This window comes from Xiphophorus hellerii, chromosome 3, assembly GCF_003331165.1.
Source record: "Xiphophorus hellerii strain 12219 chromosome 3, Xiphophorus_hellerii-4.1, whole genome shotgun sequence".
NCBI lineage: Eukaryota > Metazoa > Chordata > Actinopteri > Cyprinodontiformes > Poeciliidae > Xiphophorus > Xiphophorus hellerii.
In genome coordinates this window covers 4,117,580-4,132,306 of record NC_045674.1, presented here as the reverse complement: position 1 = coordinate 4,132,306, position 14,727 = coordinate 4,117,580, and the positions used below count along the sequence as shown (strand labels likewise).

Sequence of the window (14,727 nt, the reverse complement as noted above, 5' to 3'; positions counted from 1 at the left end):
TTCTGATTTCCTTTCACCTTAAGAGTGTTGCATAGTTTATGTGTTTATGGTAGAGGTATCCTTAAAGGGAGCTAAAAATAGTAAGTTTGTTTTATCCCGAATAAAATTTGTGATTCTTGTCATAAAACTAGTGTACAGAATTTGGCATTTAACTGTATAGATTTGCTAACAAAACAGCTTGGTTTATGTTTTGCTATTTACATACTGAGTGTGTTTGTGCTTAAAAATAATGCATGAGGCTATGAGATGTTTGTTGCATCCAGTTTTCATGCTTTAAGTCCTGATTTTCTCTTTTTTCTACTTCTTTCTCCCAGCCACCCAGTGTAAACATGAAGCAGTCTATGACACCTGCGGTCCTGGATGTATTAAAACCTGCGACAACTGGAATGAGATCGGACCATGTCATAAACCCTGCGTGGCCGGCTGCCACTGCCCCGCCAATCTGGTTCTGTTCCAGGGACGCTGCATCAAACCCACGTCCTGCCCTGGACGGTGACCCTTGTTAACCTCTGACTGAGTGGGAGGGGCTAATTTAGGGAGACTCATCTGTAGTGTTTAAACTAGAGGACCAAGCTAACAAAGAGCGGTAAGGACGCTAATGGGTTCAAGACTACCAGTCAAATGCACCATGGTACTCAGGGTCCATAATGTTGCAAAGAAATGTGCTGCAGTGACTTCCAACATAAGAGAAACAAAAAACGGGGGACAGACTGACGCATCTCAGATGTTCTTGTGACTCTTCTGATGCCAAGTACTGTGGCATTTTTAGAAGAAAAACTAAATATCAAGAAAAAACTCAGGGCACCATCTGAGGACCGCTCAGGTTTGGGCCTTTGAGAAGCTGCTTGGGCCAGAGGACTCATCTCAGAGCCAATCAGGCACCTCCTTGCAGAGATTTAAGTTGGAGACACTGGGTATACCGATTTGTGCATTACTGAGAAACTTTCTGATGCATCATATCAAACTGCCCGGCTAATCTCTATTCCATCAGTGCATACTGTAAGCTTACCAGATTCATATAAAAGACAGAACAGCTTTTATATTATTATTGCTCTAATTATTATTATGTGTTGTTGATGTTAATTTATATATCCTTCATTGACATGTTGTAGCAAGAGCCAGAACCAAGAAATCTAATTGTTTTGTTTGATTCAAAGGGAAACAAAAAGCTATTTATGTATTTGTTGTGTACTTTTGTGTTACTGTTTGAAGAAAAATGCCCAAATGTGACTCATTTATTGCACCATCGCAGGGAATAAGTACTGTATTGTATTAAAGCTCCGTGTACAGTTTGTTGTGGATAGTATAAAACCTGAAGGTGTTCATGTAAACATATGTTTCACTTGACGATAATTATTTAAGACCAGCAATATATCATTTGTTTCGAAGTTCCTTTTTGACTACTGTCTCTGCTCTTTATATTAAATGAATATTGGAGTATATCACTATCTTCAAACAGAGAAGAATTGGACTGATAGTAAATTGTCTTTGAGAAATGCTTATACTACAAAAAGTAAAACTGGAATCAAATATACAAGAAAATTATAGTACTGGGAGCAACATTCTAGGAAGTGACAAGGGAGTCAAAAATAAAAAGTAAATCAATTTGTTAAAAAAAAAAAAATTAGCTGAATATAGATGAAGTATAGGTAAAAATGAAAAAATTAGAAGCATACAAAGTGCAAAATGTTATTTTCAAATATTGTGAGAATTTAATTGTTTTTTTTTAGATATTTCAAAATCCCTTTTTCCATATTTTGTTTTGTTTGCTGCCTCTGCAACTAATACAGAAATAGCAAAAAGCAATGGAGAAAGAACAAATATTAAATAAATTGTATTTTCGTACCTTTATATATAAACCTGCCTAAATTATTAAATATATACAAAATAAAATATGTGTAAAGTTAGTTTTTATTTACAGAACTGTATCTAATTATTCATTGTATGGATTTTATTTTTAAGATTTTTTTATGCTGTCCAATCGATTCTGGATTAATGTGATATACACAGCGCCGTGAAAAAGGTTTTGCCCCTTTAAAGATGTCTTTTGCTTTAAATGGTTCAGATTAAACATTTAAATATCAGAGCAAAGAAACAAATATTGAAATAAAAAAAGGTCATTTTAAAATGATTTTCTCATTATTAAGCAGAAAAATACATTCAATACCAACTTGGCCATAAGTGTAAAAGTAAGTGCGCCCTAAACTTAACTACTGACTTCAGGTATTAGTGATAACTGAAAATGAGTTGTTTCCTTTGTTGTAGAGAAATTTTGGCCCACTCTTCTTTGAAGGATTGTTGTGAAGAATCTTTTAAACATGAAACACCTGTTTAAAGTTATGCCACAGCATCTTTTTCTTTTTTTTTTTAGTGTTTCAGTTTTGGACTTGCTGGCAGGTTTGACTCACTTATTTTAATCTTATACATTTGTCTAGTCAGTTAACAACTTTTTTTCCGGAACATTTAGCAGATCATCAAGATGTTTTTTGCACATGTGAAACTTTTATCTCAGCAGTGGTTTTTAATTTTGACTTCTCTGATTGATGCAGCGCTTCAGATGTTCTGGGTTCTTTTGAGACTTCCTAGACGAGTCACTGAAGCTCTCGGAGTAGTTTGAGTTTGCTGGCCTCTTCTGGGAAGGTTCAACATTGTTCCATGTTTTTTTTCCCCCCATATATGTAAAATGATTCCCACCGTGGCTAACTGGAGTTCTAAATCCTTAGAAATTGCTTGGTAACCTTTTCCTGACTGATTTCATTAACTATTTGTCATCTACTGCTTTCTTTCAGCCTACTTCATGTTGTCAAACTGGTGCTGCTTAAGTGATTTCTTTATTCTACACATCTGAGAGTAATCAGGCCTGGATGAGGCTAGTGAAATTAAACTCAACCTTCCAAATAATGTGGTTAATCAAAGTTAATTCATGATTTATTAGGGAGGACAATTACTTTTTCCCACAGGGCCACACTGGTTTGAATATTTCCTGTAATAAATTATATCAAACTGATATAAAAATTGCTTTTTGCATTTGCTCAGGTTATGTTTGTGTTGTCTTAAAATGTGTTTTATGATTTAAAACATTTCAGTGTGACAAAAAAGAAAGAAACAGAATAAATTTGTAAGGGGGGGAATGCATCAGTACACAAAGTACAAACAGAATTCTTCACCATGAATGTGGGAAACTATTTTACTGAAATTTGCAAACTTAATACAATCCAAATTTCACATAAATACATTTCTAAGACACAAAACTAAAATAACAAATACAACACAGTAAGTAAAACAACTGCACACTTTTGCAAGACTTTTACAGTTTCGAAGGGAAACAACAAGAAAAAATATGTTAGTTTCTTTTTGGAGTAAATCAACAATTGAGTCTTACGCATTTACCAGATGCCTAAAAATAAACTAAGCAACACTAACATTTCCTTGGATATTAGAAAGTTGACAATCTAGTTTGTTTAGTTAATTTAGCGAGCTAGGTTATTTGCATTCTCTTTGCACTCCAAAGTTGGATTTTTTAAGTCCGTGGTGGAAAACGGAAGAATGTCCATTTAAGCTGGAAGTCATTATTTCCAGTCTATATTCGGCATAGAGCTGTAAACATGTTCCTTTTGTGTTTTCATCCACAAAATGGAGAGAAACATATAGTTATAAGCTTGTATTGCGTATAGTACTGAGCACCAAAATAAATAACTACGCCTCTCATTTTCCAGCTCACAACTAGAATGAGCTCAACATATTTATGATTATTATGAAATTTGTGATCACCTCTAGCAAAACACACCTTCCAGCTTCTTTTAAATAAAAGGGAAGATCCCAATTTATTGTTATTTACTGCTACAGCATCCATTTGTAATGATTCTGCAACTGATGTAGATAAATTGAAGCATGAAAGAGTAAAAAAAAAAAGAGAGTGATGAAATCTGACATTATGAACCTTAATGATGTAAAAGTATATTCACTCAAATTTCTGTTAGCTGTACGTCTCTAGTCTGCTGGTTACTTTAAGTTTGGGACCAACAGACCGGGAGTGTATGTCTGGATGCAGTTTTGCTCGCAATAATACAGGTCAGAACTGGAGTAATGGAGCATTCATTTTCACAAGAAAAGAAAAAAGTCAGTTTTTGTAAGTAAGAGATTATTTAGTACTCCAATTAGTGTAAAACAGTCTATTTTGTATGTAAAGTAATTTTAAATGTGATCTAAAACTTTCTACAAATTCCCAAATGTAATTATGAGTCACTCTGTAATAATAAAAAAGTTTTTTTTCTCTATGACATCTTTTACAAAAACTATTTTATGTTTAGGCCTAGTTATTTTAATACTGAGACTCTTCTTTATTAGTAACTCTAAATAATAATACCAAACACAAAAATGTTTGCAGTTAAGTTAAAAAAAACAACAAAGTAACCAATTATACTGTTTGCACAGAAAGACTGTAAAACTGTAAACTGAACACAATCAACAATCCTGAATGTCTTTCTCTAGGTGAGTTCTATTCTTTGGCATTTTCGGAGTATAACACATTTACTTTTGTTACTAAACTAAAATTCTGTAAAGCATTTAAAGGTCCTGTGGCCTGGTATATTTCTGGGTCAAACAAACAACACATGTCTGAAACAAATAAAAGTTATCCTATAAGCGTTTTTTGGTTCCAAGTGTCCTATAATGTAGAGCCTTTATATAGTTTTAAATAACTGCCTCAATGATTGGCTCGGGACGGCTGAATAATAATGTGAAATCTCTGAAACACAGAGATGATGCTTCAAGTACCTGACATTAAGACCAAAAATGACATATAAAAATCAAACATTAATGAGAAAATGACATGTGTCTAAGCTGAAGGGCAGACACAGTACACACAGCTCTCAGATAGTAACACTCTCTGCAATCAACAAAAGAGCTGCGACTAAACTGGTAACCTTTTTCTCTTTGATTTTTTTTTTTTTTTTTTGGTTATCCAGTTTTAAATACACAATGGTTGACTTTATTCATTTTCTAATCTACATCTGTTGCTATTTCAGAGAAAGATGAACACAATGAGTAACAGTTAGGGTAAACGAAGGTCCAACACAAACAAATCACAACATTATCTTCCAGAGAAACCAAACCAAGTTTGGAAGAACCCATTTTTTTGGTATTACAAATAAACCTACTCAATGAATGTCTTTCATTGACTAGGTTTCTGTTTTAATATTGAATCTTATCTGCCATCTTGTGGTGGGAGAAAAGAACATCATCCAAGATGTTATTCATCAATTATAATAAGGAACTAGTATGAGCAGCTTTTATACCAATTATAAATATCCTCATTTTCTATATAATTAATGAAAATCATTAGAATCTCTTTTTGAAAAATAGGGCAGGTAAAATTCACTTTCTCTTGTTTTTTGTAGTGCCAAATAGCCACCAAAGAATCAAATGTGAAATAACTGAAAGGTTGTTTATACACTTTTTGCAGTTAATCTTTTAGTATTTAAAGAAAGAATGCATATGAATGCAAGTTTGATTTGTGTTATTAACTAAGAAGTGCTAATAACAATAACATAAAGAGAGGATGTCCACAGCTTTGTCTGACATACGGGGAGGAACAAGTGGGTGGTTCCGACTGAAACCTTTATCTTGTTAATTTTAATATAAAAACAAAACTTAATAATAAAAATAGAAGTATTCGGCTGATAAAACTAGCTTCTTTTAGTACTTAAAATATGCATGAATGCTCTATATATAATCTTCCATCACTCTAAGGTAAAACTCTTCCAAACAAAATATACATCTAATAAAAATAAACTCCTAATGTGTCTGGGTGGCCATCTTTAAGGAAATACTAAAATAAAACTTTTAAAATACAGTCATGCTACAACATAAAGATGGAGTCAGATATCACAGCAAAGAAACAAATGAATCAAGAAGAAAAGAGGAAGATGAGGAGGAGTGTGAAGGAGGAGAGGCTGACCCAGAGAGTTCAGTCGTCGTCGCTGTCGCTGCCCGACTCGCTGAGCTGAAGATCGTTTCCTGCAGAGAAAACAGATGAGAAACTGTTTCCTGGAGACACTTCAAAGCTAGCGGTAATCAGAAACTCACGGAGTGTGTTCATGAGCTGGTTGTTGCCCTGCTGCCGGTCGACTCCTCCGTTGACCACAGGGAGGCGGCTGGGGGAGGTCTGGCTGAGCGGCCGCGGTGCGTCGGTCTCGCCGTCACTGCTGCTGCTGTCGTCACCGCTCCCCGAGGCGCTGGCTGAGTCTGAGGAGCTGCTGCTGCCGCTGCTGCTCATCTGCTCTATAACCTCCACCTCCGCTCTCAGCTCTGTCAGAATGGAATCAGCGTGCTTAGAGTTTCTTCCTTCTTCAAACTGATCCAAGTCAGACCTTCTAAAGCTCATCTACAGCATCTTAAAGGAGTAGTATTATGTAAAATTACCTTTTTTGAACTTCACATCACATCAAAAACCTGCCTGGAGTGTTTAGTGACTGTACTCCCCTATCCTCTCATACAACAATAACACATGGACTATCCTCACACACACACACACACACACATCACGGACTGTTTTCTTCACACACACATACAACCTGTAAATTTTATCTGCCATTATTTATCTATAATCCATTCCCTAACATTCTTGTATATTCTGTATAATCTGTGCATACAGCTCCCATATTTATATTTATACACAATATCTATATCTCTTTGCTATAACCCCTTATAGTCCATACATACATAGTCTTGTACATCTGTAAATAAATATTTATATCTCGTAGAGCACTTCTGGATAGATGCAAACTACATCTCGTTGCTTGTACTTGTGACAGTGCAATGACAATAAAGTTGAATTCTATTCTATTCTATTCTAGTTGATTCTTTCATATATGTTGGAGAAATCATTTAATCTCCATGGCAACCATTCAGTTGTGTAAAACACCTGTATTAACCTAGCGCCGCCTCTGAGCTGCAGTTTCCAAGCTGCCGCTCAATGTCAAATGTTAAATTACAAAGTCAAATTTCTAATAAGTTATATTTAATATATACAGCATTTTTATAACAACTGAAAGTAATTTGGTTACTTGATTGTGCTATGACATGGCACTATGAACCTGGAAAATACATACTACTGCCCCTATACTATTTAGCGTTCAGGTAACTTTGATGTGTGCGGCTGAACCTCCTCACCTCTCTTGATGTCATCGAGCTGCGGCTCAGGAGAGGGGTTGTCCTTAGTTTGGGAGGGCGAGGTTTTGATCCCAGTTCCAGGTTTGGTTGGGGCCCGGAACTGAGAGCTAGGCTGGCTGGAGCGAACTGACTGCTGCTCAATTCGGGCCTGGATCTTACTGCTCCCCTCTGCCCTGTAGCATAAACAAACAGCACATATACCTAATATTAGACCTTTTAGATTGTTTTGTGGAAAACTGTTCAGTTTGTCTTCAAGTCTAAAGCATTTTCCCCTCACCTTGTTTTCTTCACCTGGATGCTGCTGCTGAGCTTCTCCAGGACGAATTCACCCGTATCATGGTTAATGATGAGAACACAGTCCTTCTGATATGGTCGCTTGTTTCCCTTAAATACTGTCATAGGAGGCGTGGAGCCCTGAAAGACAAGTTTGATTTTAACTTTCTGTTATTTTTTATTTTCCCTAGCTACATATTTATTAGTAAAAGTATTATTAGAGATATGTAACAGACGGATGGATCTCAATGACTATTTTTCAACTAATAAGGAAACAACTGACCAGTAGCTCCCATTTTAACCAAATCAGAAACACTTTACTTATTTATATAGTAAGGTTGTCACATAATTAACAGATAAACTGTAACCACTGACATATTACTCATTACTCAATATGTCAAACTGGAGTTTTAGGGATTGTCAAGTATGGCCTAACTGGCAATATAAAAGTTGCTTTGTGTCACACCCTCCTCTGAGAGTCTTACTGGAATGTGAGGTAGTGTAATGGTAACTTCATCTCCTTTCCCGACTTGCAGCTCTCCTTCACAACTAGTGTCAATAGATGCTGGTTTGAAGTCATCTGAAAAAGAAATTGAGGCATTAATCACGGGTCTGGTGAGTTCTTAATATGTATGTTTATAATAATCTTTAGGTTGTGGTACTAATGTACTGGTGTCTCTTAAAGACCAAATTCTGTCAGTTTAAAATATTGTGCTTATTTAGATGAGCTGGTTGTTTCCAGTATATGTAAGGCTAGTTAACAATGTTTGCACTGACTAGAGTCACAAACACAAAATTAAATATTATCCCATTAAATGTGGTATATGTAGAAGCAACCAAGCCAAACGGCATGGCGTTACCATGTTTAAATTGCTCCACAATACATTTGAGATCTTTTGTGATAATTAATTGCATCTCAAATAAATTAATGAATAAATGATTAATCTTTCTGTGTATTTATGAACTGAAGTCTGCTAAATAAAGCTTGATTGATTTGCTTCAAATACTAGGTTAGAGACTGCTGAGGTAGCCTCTAGTTCATTCCACTTACAAGTTAATGCTACATAGGATTATAACATTCAGAAAATGGTTGAATAAATACACAATTACAACAAAAGAGGCAACAAAATGTTCTCAAAATTATTTTTTTTTCTCAAGGGGAGCAAGAAATGTTTACTGTTACTTTAAAGTCTTTAAATTTTATTTCAAATTCTAATTTAAGGGTGCAAAAATATATAAAGTGTTATTATAATGTATAAAACGTTATTTCGTTTGCCTAATTTCTGTAGCTTTGCTTGTGGTTCTTCAGACAAAATGTACAAATCTGTGGGAGTAGATAAAGAAGTAAACATAGCTACTGTATAAAAAGTAGAATACAGAATAATAAAGTCTACAAATGTCTTATTGTTTAGTAATTGTACTCTGTTTTCCTATCCCTAGTCTTTATTAACCTTTGACTGTCGATGACTAACTATGGACCTCTCTCTGACTCAGAAAAAATTTAGACTTTTAAACTAAAATATTTTCAAGTACCTTGTCAAGTACTATTTCGGAATGAATTTATAGTATATCCATATTGTCCCAATCGAATTTTAAGATACTTGTAACAAAAACAATGATATTGTTGTAATTATTTAGTAATGATCTGCTCAGTCGTCGCTTCTGATTGTGACTGTAAATAAACACAGCGGCGCCCCTAACACTCACATCTGATGGTGTGAAAAGAAGATTTTGGCCTCTTCTCGAAGCTTTCTCCGAGCTTCAAAACATGCTCCTCTTTATCCAGCAGCGGATTCGTACTCCCATTCATGGTCGAGGCTTTCTTTGAAGTTATTAAAAACTTACATTTGCGTCAAATGCTCTGAAGTGCCGAGTTAGATCTGGCTACTTCAACTGGGTTAAACAGAGAATCCAAATAAAGAAAAAGTTAGCCTGCGGATGCTAACTATTAGCAAAACAACAACGCACTTCCGCTTTTGGTTCGACTGTAAAATACTTCCGAAAATTGGTTGTAAGTAAGTTTTTAATGAACAAACAAGAATCTCAACGTAATAATTTATTAAAGTCATCTCACGTTTTATTTAATGTTTACTGGGAATTTGTATCTATGTCAAGACAGTGGTGCCACTGAAATGGACAAGGAATTACTATTTTTGACTCCACACGGTAGAGTTTAAATAACGAACAAGATGGCGTCGAACGGTGGAAAAGTTTAGCAAATTATATTCTAGTTTTAAATGTCTAGATGTTAGCCTTTTTAAAAAATTGTTACTTGTTGACAAGGCACCCAATTAGTTTTAAGGTATCATGTCATTTACAGGAATTGAAAAGTGCGAAGTTGACCTTACACAAACCGTAAAATTGAAATCCAAAGATGAAACGTTTCCATGCGGACAAGCAACAACCTCCACAGCCAGACATTTAACCCAGGAGGAGCTGGACAGACTGAGCAGCGAGCGGACTCTGGTGTCCGACTTCAAACAGATGAAAATTGAAAAAGAAGCTCAAAAAAACTGGGACTTGTTTTACAAAAGAAATACTACAAATTTCTTCAAAGACAGACACTGGACCACCAGAGAGTTTGAGGAGCTCCAAGCATGTAGAGAGGTTAGCAGACCGAGATAATTCTCAAAAAGTACTCAAATAAACTTCATCAACTGATTAAAAGCAAATGTGACTTACTGTAAAACCAAGAATTTGGCAGCGTGATAGCATTCGGTAATGTAGTATAACACAATGCCAGGGTGTAAAGATGTAAGCAGCCATCAGCATGTTAAGTGGTAGATTTCTTATGTTTGAAAGACTTTTTGAGGGAAATCTTTACATCTAGGAAAACCTGATAGGACCAAAAGTTGTGTGGCTCACTTAAACGAACTTTTTCTGTCCCTGTAATGTTTGTCTGGATATTTAGTTACTTACATTTATATAATAACATTCCCCACTACTATAGATACATTTTTGAAGAAACAGTAGAAACAACTGGCTCCACAGAAATGTCAATGTTAGATTTTTGGAGTTGTCTCAAAGTTTTTGTATTGAGCATAATTTGAACTTATATCAACACATGCATATACTAAATAAATTGTTATTTAACAGTATTCTGTATTTTTTCAAACCTTTTTTCAGTTTGAGTCCCAGAAGCTGGTTCTGCTGGAGGCTGGTTGTGGAGTAGGAAATTGCATCTTCCCTCTGCTAGAGGAAGACCTCAACATCTTTGTTTATGCGTGTGATTTCTCACCCCGGGCTGTTGAATTTGTCAAAGTAAGATTTCAACCTGTGAATCTTTGAATTACGTTTGATTAATTATAGAAGCCCAATTCTACGTTTAACAGTTTAGTTGCTTTTTTAATGCACAATAACAAAAAAGTGACAAAAATAATTCAAGATTTAGTGAAATCAGACTTATTGATGTCAAAAAAATAAAATTAATTACAATCAGCAGCTCTGATCAGTAGAGTGCAGTTTAGTTTTGAAAGCTTGTGCTTGAGAGTATTTAAAAACATTTGGAAGGTTGTATATGTGATTTGTTTTGTGCTGTTGAAACAGAAAAATCCTCTGTACCGCCCCGACCGCTGCTGTGCGTTCCAGTGTGATTTAACAAAAGACCATCTGACGGAAAATGTTCCAGAGGCCAGCGTCGACGTTGTTACTCTCATCTTTGTCCTGTCGGCCATTCATCCTGATAAGATGAAGGTGGCTTTAGAGAACATTGGCAAGGTAAAAACAGAGATGGACAAGCAAAACGTGCTGAGGGTGTCATTGTGACACAAATAGGTGTTTTAGTTTAAGATGTTGTGTTTGTGCTGTTGGCGGGGCATGATGAGAAATTAATTGAATATTGGATTTGTAAGTAATTAATAATGATTAAGAGCATTGTTATCAAGGGCAATATTTGAAGCAATTAGCGAAGTTTTTCAATTCAGAATCTTTGACTTCTTTAAACACTGGGTTAGACAGCGCATCTGTTTACATTCCACTGTGTGATTAATTGCGTTCAATATTTTTTATGTATTTTTTTCTGTTATTGATCCATTAAGATTAACAAGTTAAAGTCCCAGGCCTAGTTTGTACAACATTCATTTAAGTGCATATTTTTCCTTTTGATACTATGCATACAGCATGCCAACATTTTTGGGAACATCATTTGATGTCTAATATGGTCTGAATCTTACTTTCAGGTCCTGAAGCCTGGCGGTGTCGTCCTGTTCAGGGATTACGGCCTCTATGATCACGCTATGCTCCGGTTTAAATCTGGCAGCAAGCTGGGGGACAACTTCTACGTCCGTCAAGATGGAACAAGGTCCTACTTCTTCTCTAAAGGTCAGTAAAGTTCAATGTAGGTATTTTGTTCAACACAGACTATTAAGAGACACAAAAAGTATTTATTTTTCTCATTTATAAATTGAATAAATACACAGCTGTTTCTTTTGATGTCTACTTTGCCTATATTATTGTGATTAACCAACAGTTTCTTTCTTCTTTTTTTTTATTGCCCTTAAGTTTTAGCATCTTGGACTCTAAAGTAAATCTGAAGTGTGACATCAACATTAAAAATTCTTCTAATTGACCAAATATAATGTGAATATGTAGTGTTTGAATGCATATCCATTAAACTATGTGGTAGTTTCTCAAATATGGTGTATAACAAGCAGTCCTCTGTGATCGATTTCTTTTACATTCTCAATCTGTTTTCCTTAACTGTTTTCAGAGTTCCTGGCTAAGCTGTTTGAAGAGGCGGACTTCCAGTCTGTGGTTAATGAATATGTCCTGAGAGAGACAGTCAATAAGAAAGAGGGGCTTTGTGTTCCCAGAGTTTTCCTTCAGAGCAAGTTTATCAAACCAGCACATTCCCAACAAGGTTCTGGACTGTTATCTCACAATTCTTCCAAAGAGAGCAAACAAGAAGATTGAAATGTGGACAGTAAAACAATTTATGTCTACTGGATGAAATTGGAAACTACAATAAGGGACTTGGGGTTTCCTACCATGTTTGCTCTTTGAACGAGGAGGTATTTAAATTTTTTGTACAACAAAAATTTCCAGCTCAGTAGCATGCCAATATAGAACCAGGTGAGGATTTTTTTTAAAATACTTTTTTGTTTGTACCCTTTTAAAAATATTTTTAACCATCTTTGTCTTCTTATCCATTGAAGATGATCTGTAAACCTTGATTGGGTCATTTCAGTTTGGTCCTTTCAAATAGTCATTTATTCTTTAAAATAACAATGATGTCACAAACTCAAAGATATATTCACATCCAGGCTACAGAAAATAAACTCAATACAGTCAGCTGAATTTCATGTACCTTGACATTCATCAGAGCTTGATGTCACAATTTTTTTTTGAGTGAGAATAAAAAGTGACCGAAGACTATGAAACATTTGTTTATGTATTGATAGTACATACTGTATGTTTACCAGATGAGTGTGCTGATGTTAATCAGCCTCCACGGCAAAGTAAAGCAAAGAAAAGACTATTGGCCAAGATACCTTGATCGAAAATATCCACAAACTGTTTTCTGGGATGAGATGTTTTTAAGAATGTCTCACTTTATTTCTTTTAATTTAATTTATTATCCAAAAAGACAAAAACAGTTAAACTGCTAATTAACATACAAATAATTACTTCCATAAATGTTTTTTAATGATAAGTGAGCAGCCAGCAGAAGCAGCGTGGGGTCTCTGTGATGCAGTTTTTCAACCTGACAATGTGGTTTCCTGTCCAGGATGAGAAGAGCAACTGCAAAGTTTCCAGAAGCACCAAACACATGCATGCTCTCTTTATGTGACCAGCTATTTAAAACACAAAAAAGACATCAAGCTACAGTATAACAAAAGAGATATTTAAAATGCAGAGATGACATCCATCCATTAAAATAAAATGTTACTTTCTTAAACTTAGATTTTGAAACTACTATAAAAACTGATTTCTGTAAAAATCATTGTAGTTAATACTTTCACTACTTTCACACATGTTTCTTACCAGTTATAGTCAGCTAAATCTGTAATTATCTTCACACCAAAAAACATATGCTGTTTTTTTGATCTCTGTGATGAAAATGAGAAAACATACTAACAGGTACAATGTGCACCCACTTCCTGAAAGGCTTGCATGCAAGACTCAAACCACAGAACCTTTTGTGGAGATGACCATGCCCACCACCACAGTTTTTGCAAATATATTTTGTTTGAAATATTAATTTTTGGAAGTTCCTTAACACTTTGAAAATAGCTTTTAAAAACAGTTTGCATGTTTGGTGCAAAGACACATAGCATAATCTCTGTGGATTATACTTTCAAGAGGACTCAACAACAATACCCAGCAGGCAAGGGCGTTTCCTGTTAGTGGTTTGACTCACAGGCCTTAAACAATCACATTGCTCAATAAATGAGAGAGCAATGTGTTGAATATCAAATCGGCAGGTATGTTCTTGGAAGAAGTGAACAATTACAGTAAATGCACTTTAAATGTGCTGAAAGTGAAGACAGTTTAAAAAGTATTTCTGTTTTGAAAAAAGAGTTTCTGATATCACTGATAACACTGATATTGACCACCATCACTTCTTCTAGAGAAACAGCATAGATTGACTCATAAAAACGTTTTTAAAATGTTGCAGCATATTTATTTTTTTTTTTTCTGAGTAACAGTGGTTCAGTTTAGGCTCTTTTATTCACTATTATGTTGGATCCTCATCCAATTCTGTTTGTCACAGCTTCAGTTTCCTGACTGTAGAAAGCAGCTATTTCCTTGTAGCCATTTTCTGACTTACAAAGATTATCAGACCTCTGCTCACTTAAATAATATTTAATTGAGCAGAATGGCTTAGAGAAATAATTTTCTTTATTGAATCATGTATTTATATCATGAAGACCTACTTTTCTCCACTTTCCTTCAGAATCTTATTCAACACATTCAGCATCCTCATGATCGTGCCTTTTGTTATGCGCAAAAAAACTTGACACTATCCCTGCTGATACATTTCCAAGTAATCATTTGATTGATCTTTTTTTGCTACTTTTTTAAAAATTCTTTAAAACTTTAAATATTGATGATTGATGAAGTTATTCAGTGGAATAATTAAATCTGTTTTTTAATGGTAACATTAACAGTGTTTCTATGGGGATGAATTAAACTTTTTAAATTTTAATTAGTGAGATGTTTTTCAGACTTCAGAAAACTGAAAATCCACCCAGAAGGTTTTACCCAACCAGGCCACACGCAACTGAGATTTGGTTATAAGATATATTTTTGCGTGCTACTATTTTTGTTTAAAATTCCTAA

At 35.0% G+C, this 14,727-nt stretch overlaps 3 protein-coding genes across 3 annotated transcripts in view; 2 read left to right on the top strand and 1 right to left on the bottom strand.

Moving 5' to 3' along the window:
• Window positions 1–3,017, top strand: part of bmper (BMP binding endothelial regulator) — a 41,856-nt gene extending 38,839 nt beyond the window's left edge. Inside the window, exon 16 of the mRNA XM_032558078.1 lies at window positions 315–3,017. Coding sequence (XP_032413969.1) covers window positions 315–496 — 182 coding nt within the window. The 3' untranslated portion in view covers window positions 497–3,017. The remainder of the gene's footprint in view (window positions 1–314) is intronic.
• A 154-nt stretch (window positions 3,018–3,171) lies between these two features.
• Window positions 3,172–9,397, bottom strand: eaf1 (ELL associated factor 1). The gene is made up of 6 exons (XM_032558081.1): window positions 9,154–9,397; window positions 7,932–8,026; window positions 7,451–7,587; window positions 7,174–7,346; window positions 6,088–6,309; window positions 3,172–6,018 (listed from the first exon to the last, which is right to left on the bottom strand). Exons 1-6 carry the CDS (start codon window positions 9,254–9,256, stop codon window positions 5,969–5,971), a joined length of 780 nt encoding a protein of 259 aa, XP_032413972.1. The 5' UTR covers window positions 9,257–9,397; the 3' UTR covers window positions 3,172–5,968.
• Window positions 9,398–9,574: 177 nt separating this feature from the next.
• mettl6 (methyltransferase 6, methylcytidine) lies at window positions 9,575–12,824 on the top strand. The gene is made up of 5 exons (XM_032558080.1): window positions 9,575–10,053; window positions 10,573–10,707; window positions 10,993–11,163; window positions 11,625–11,766; window positions 12,155–12,824. Exons 1-5 carry the CDS (start codon window positions 9,754–9,756, stop codon window positions 12,355–12,357), a joined length of 951 nt encoding a protein of 316 aa, XP_032413971.1. The 5' UTR covers window positions 9,575–9,753; the 3' UTR covers window positions 12,358–12,824.
• The last annotated feature ends 1,903 nt before the right edge of the window (window positions 12,825–14,727 follow it).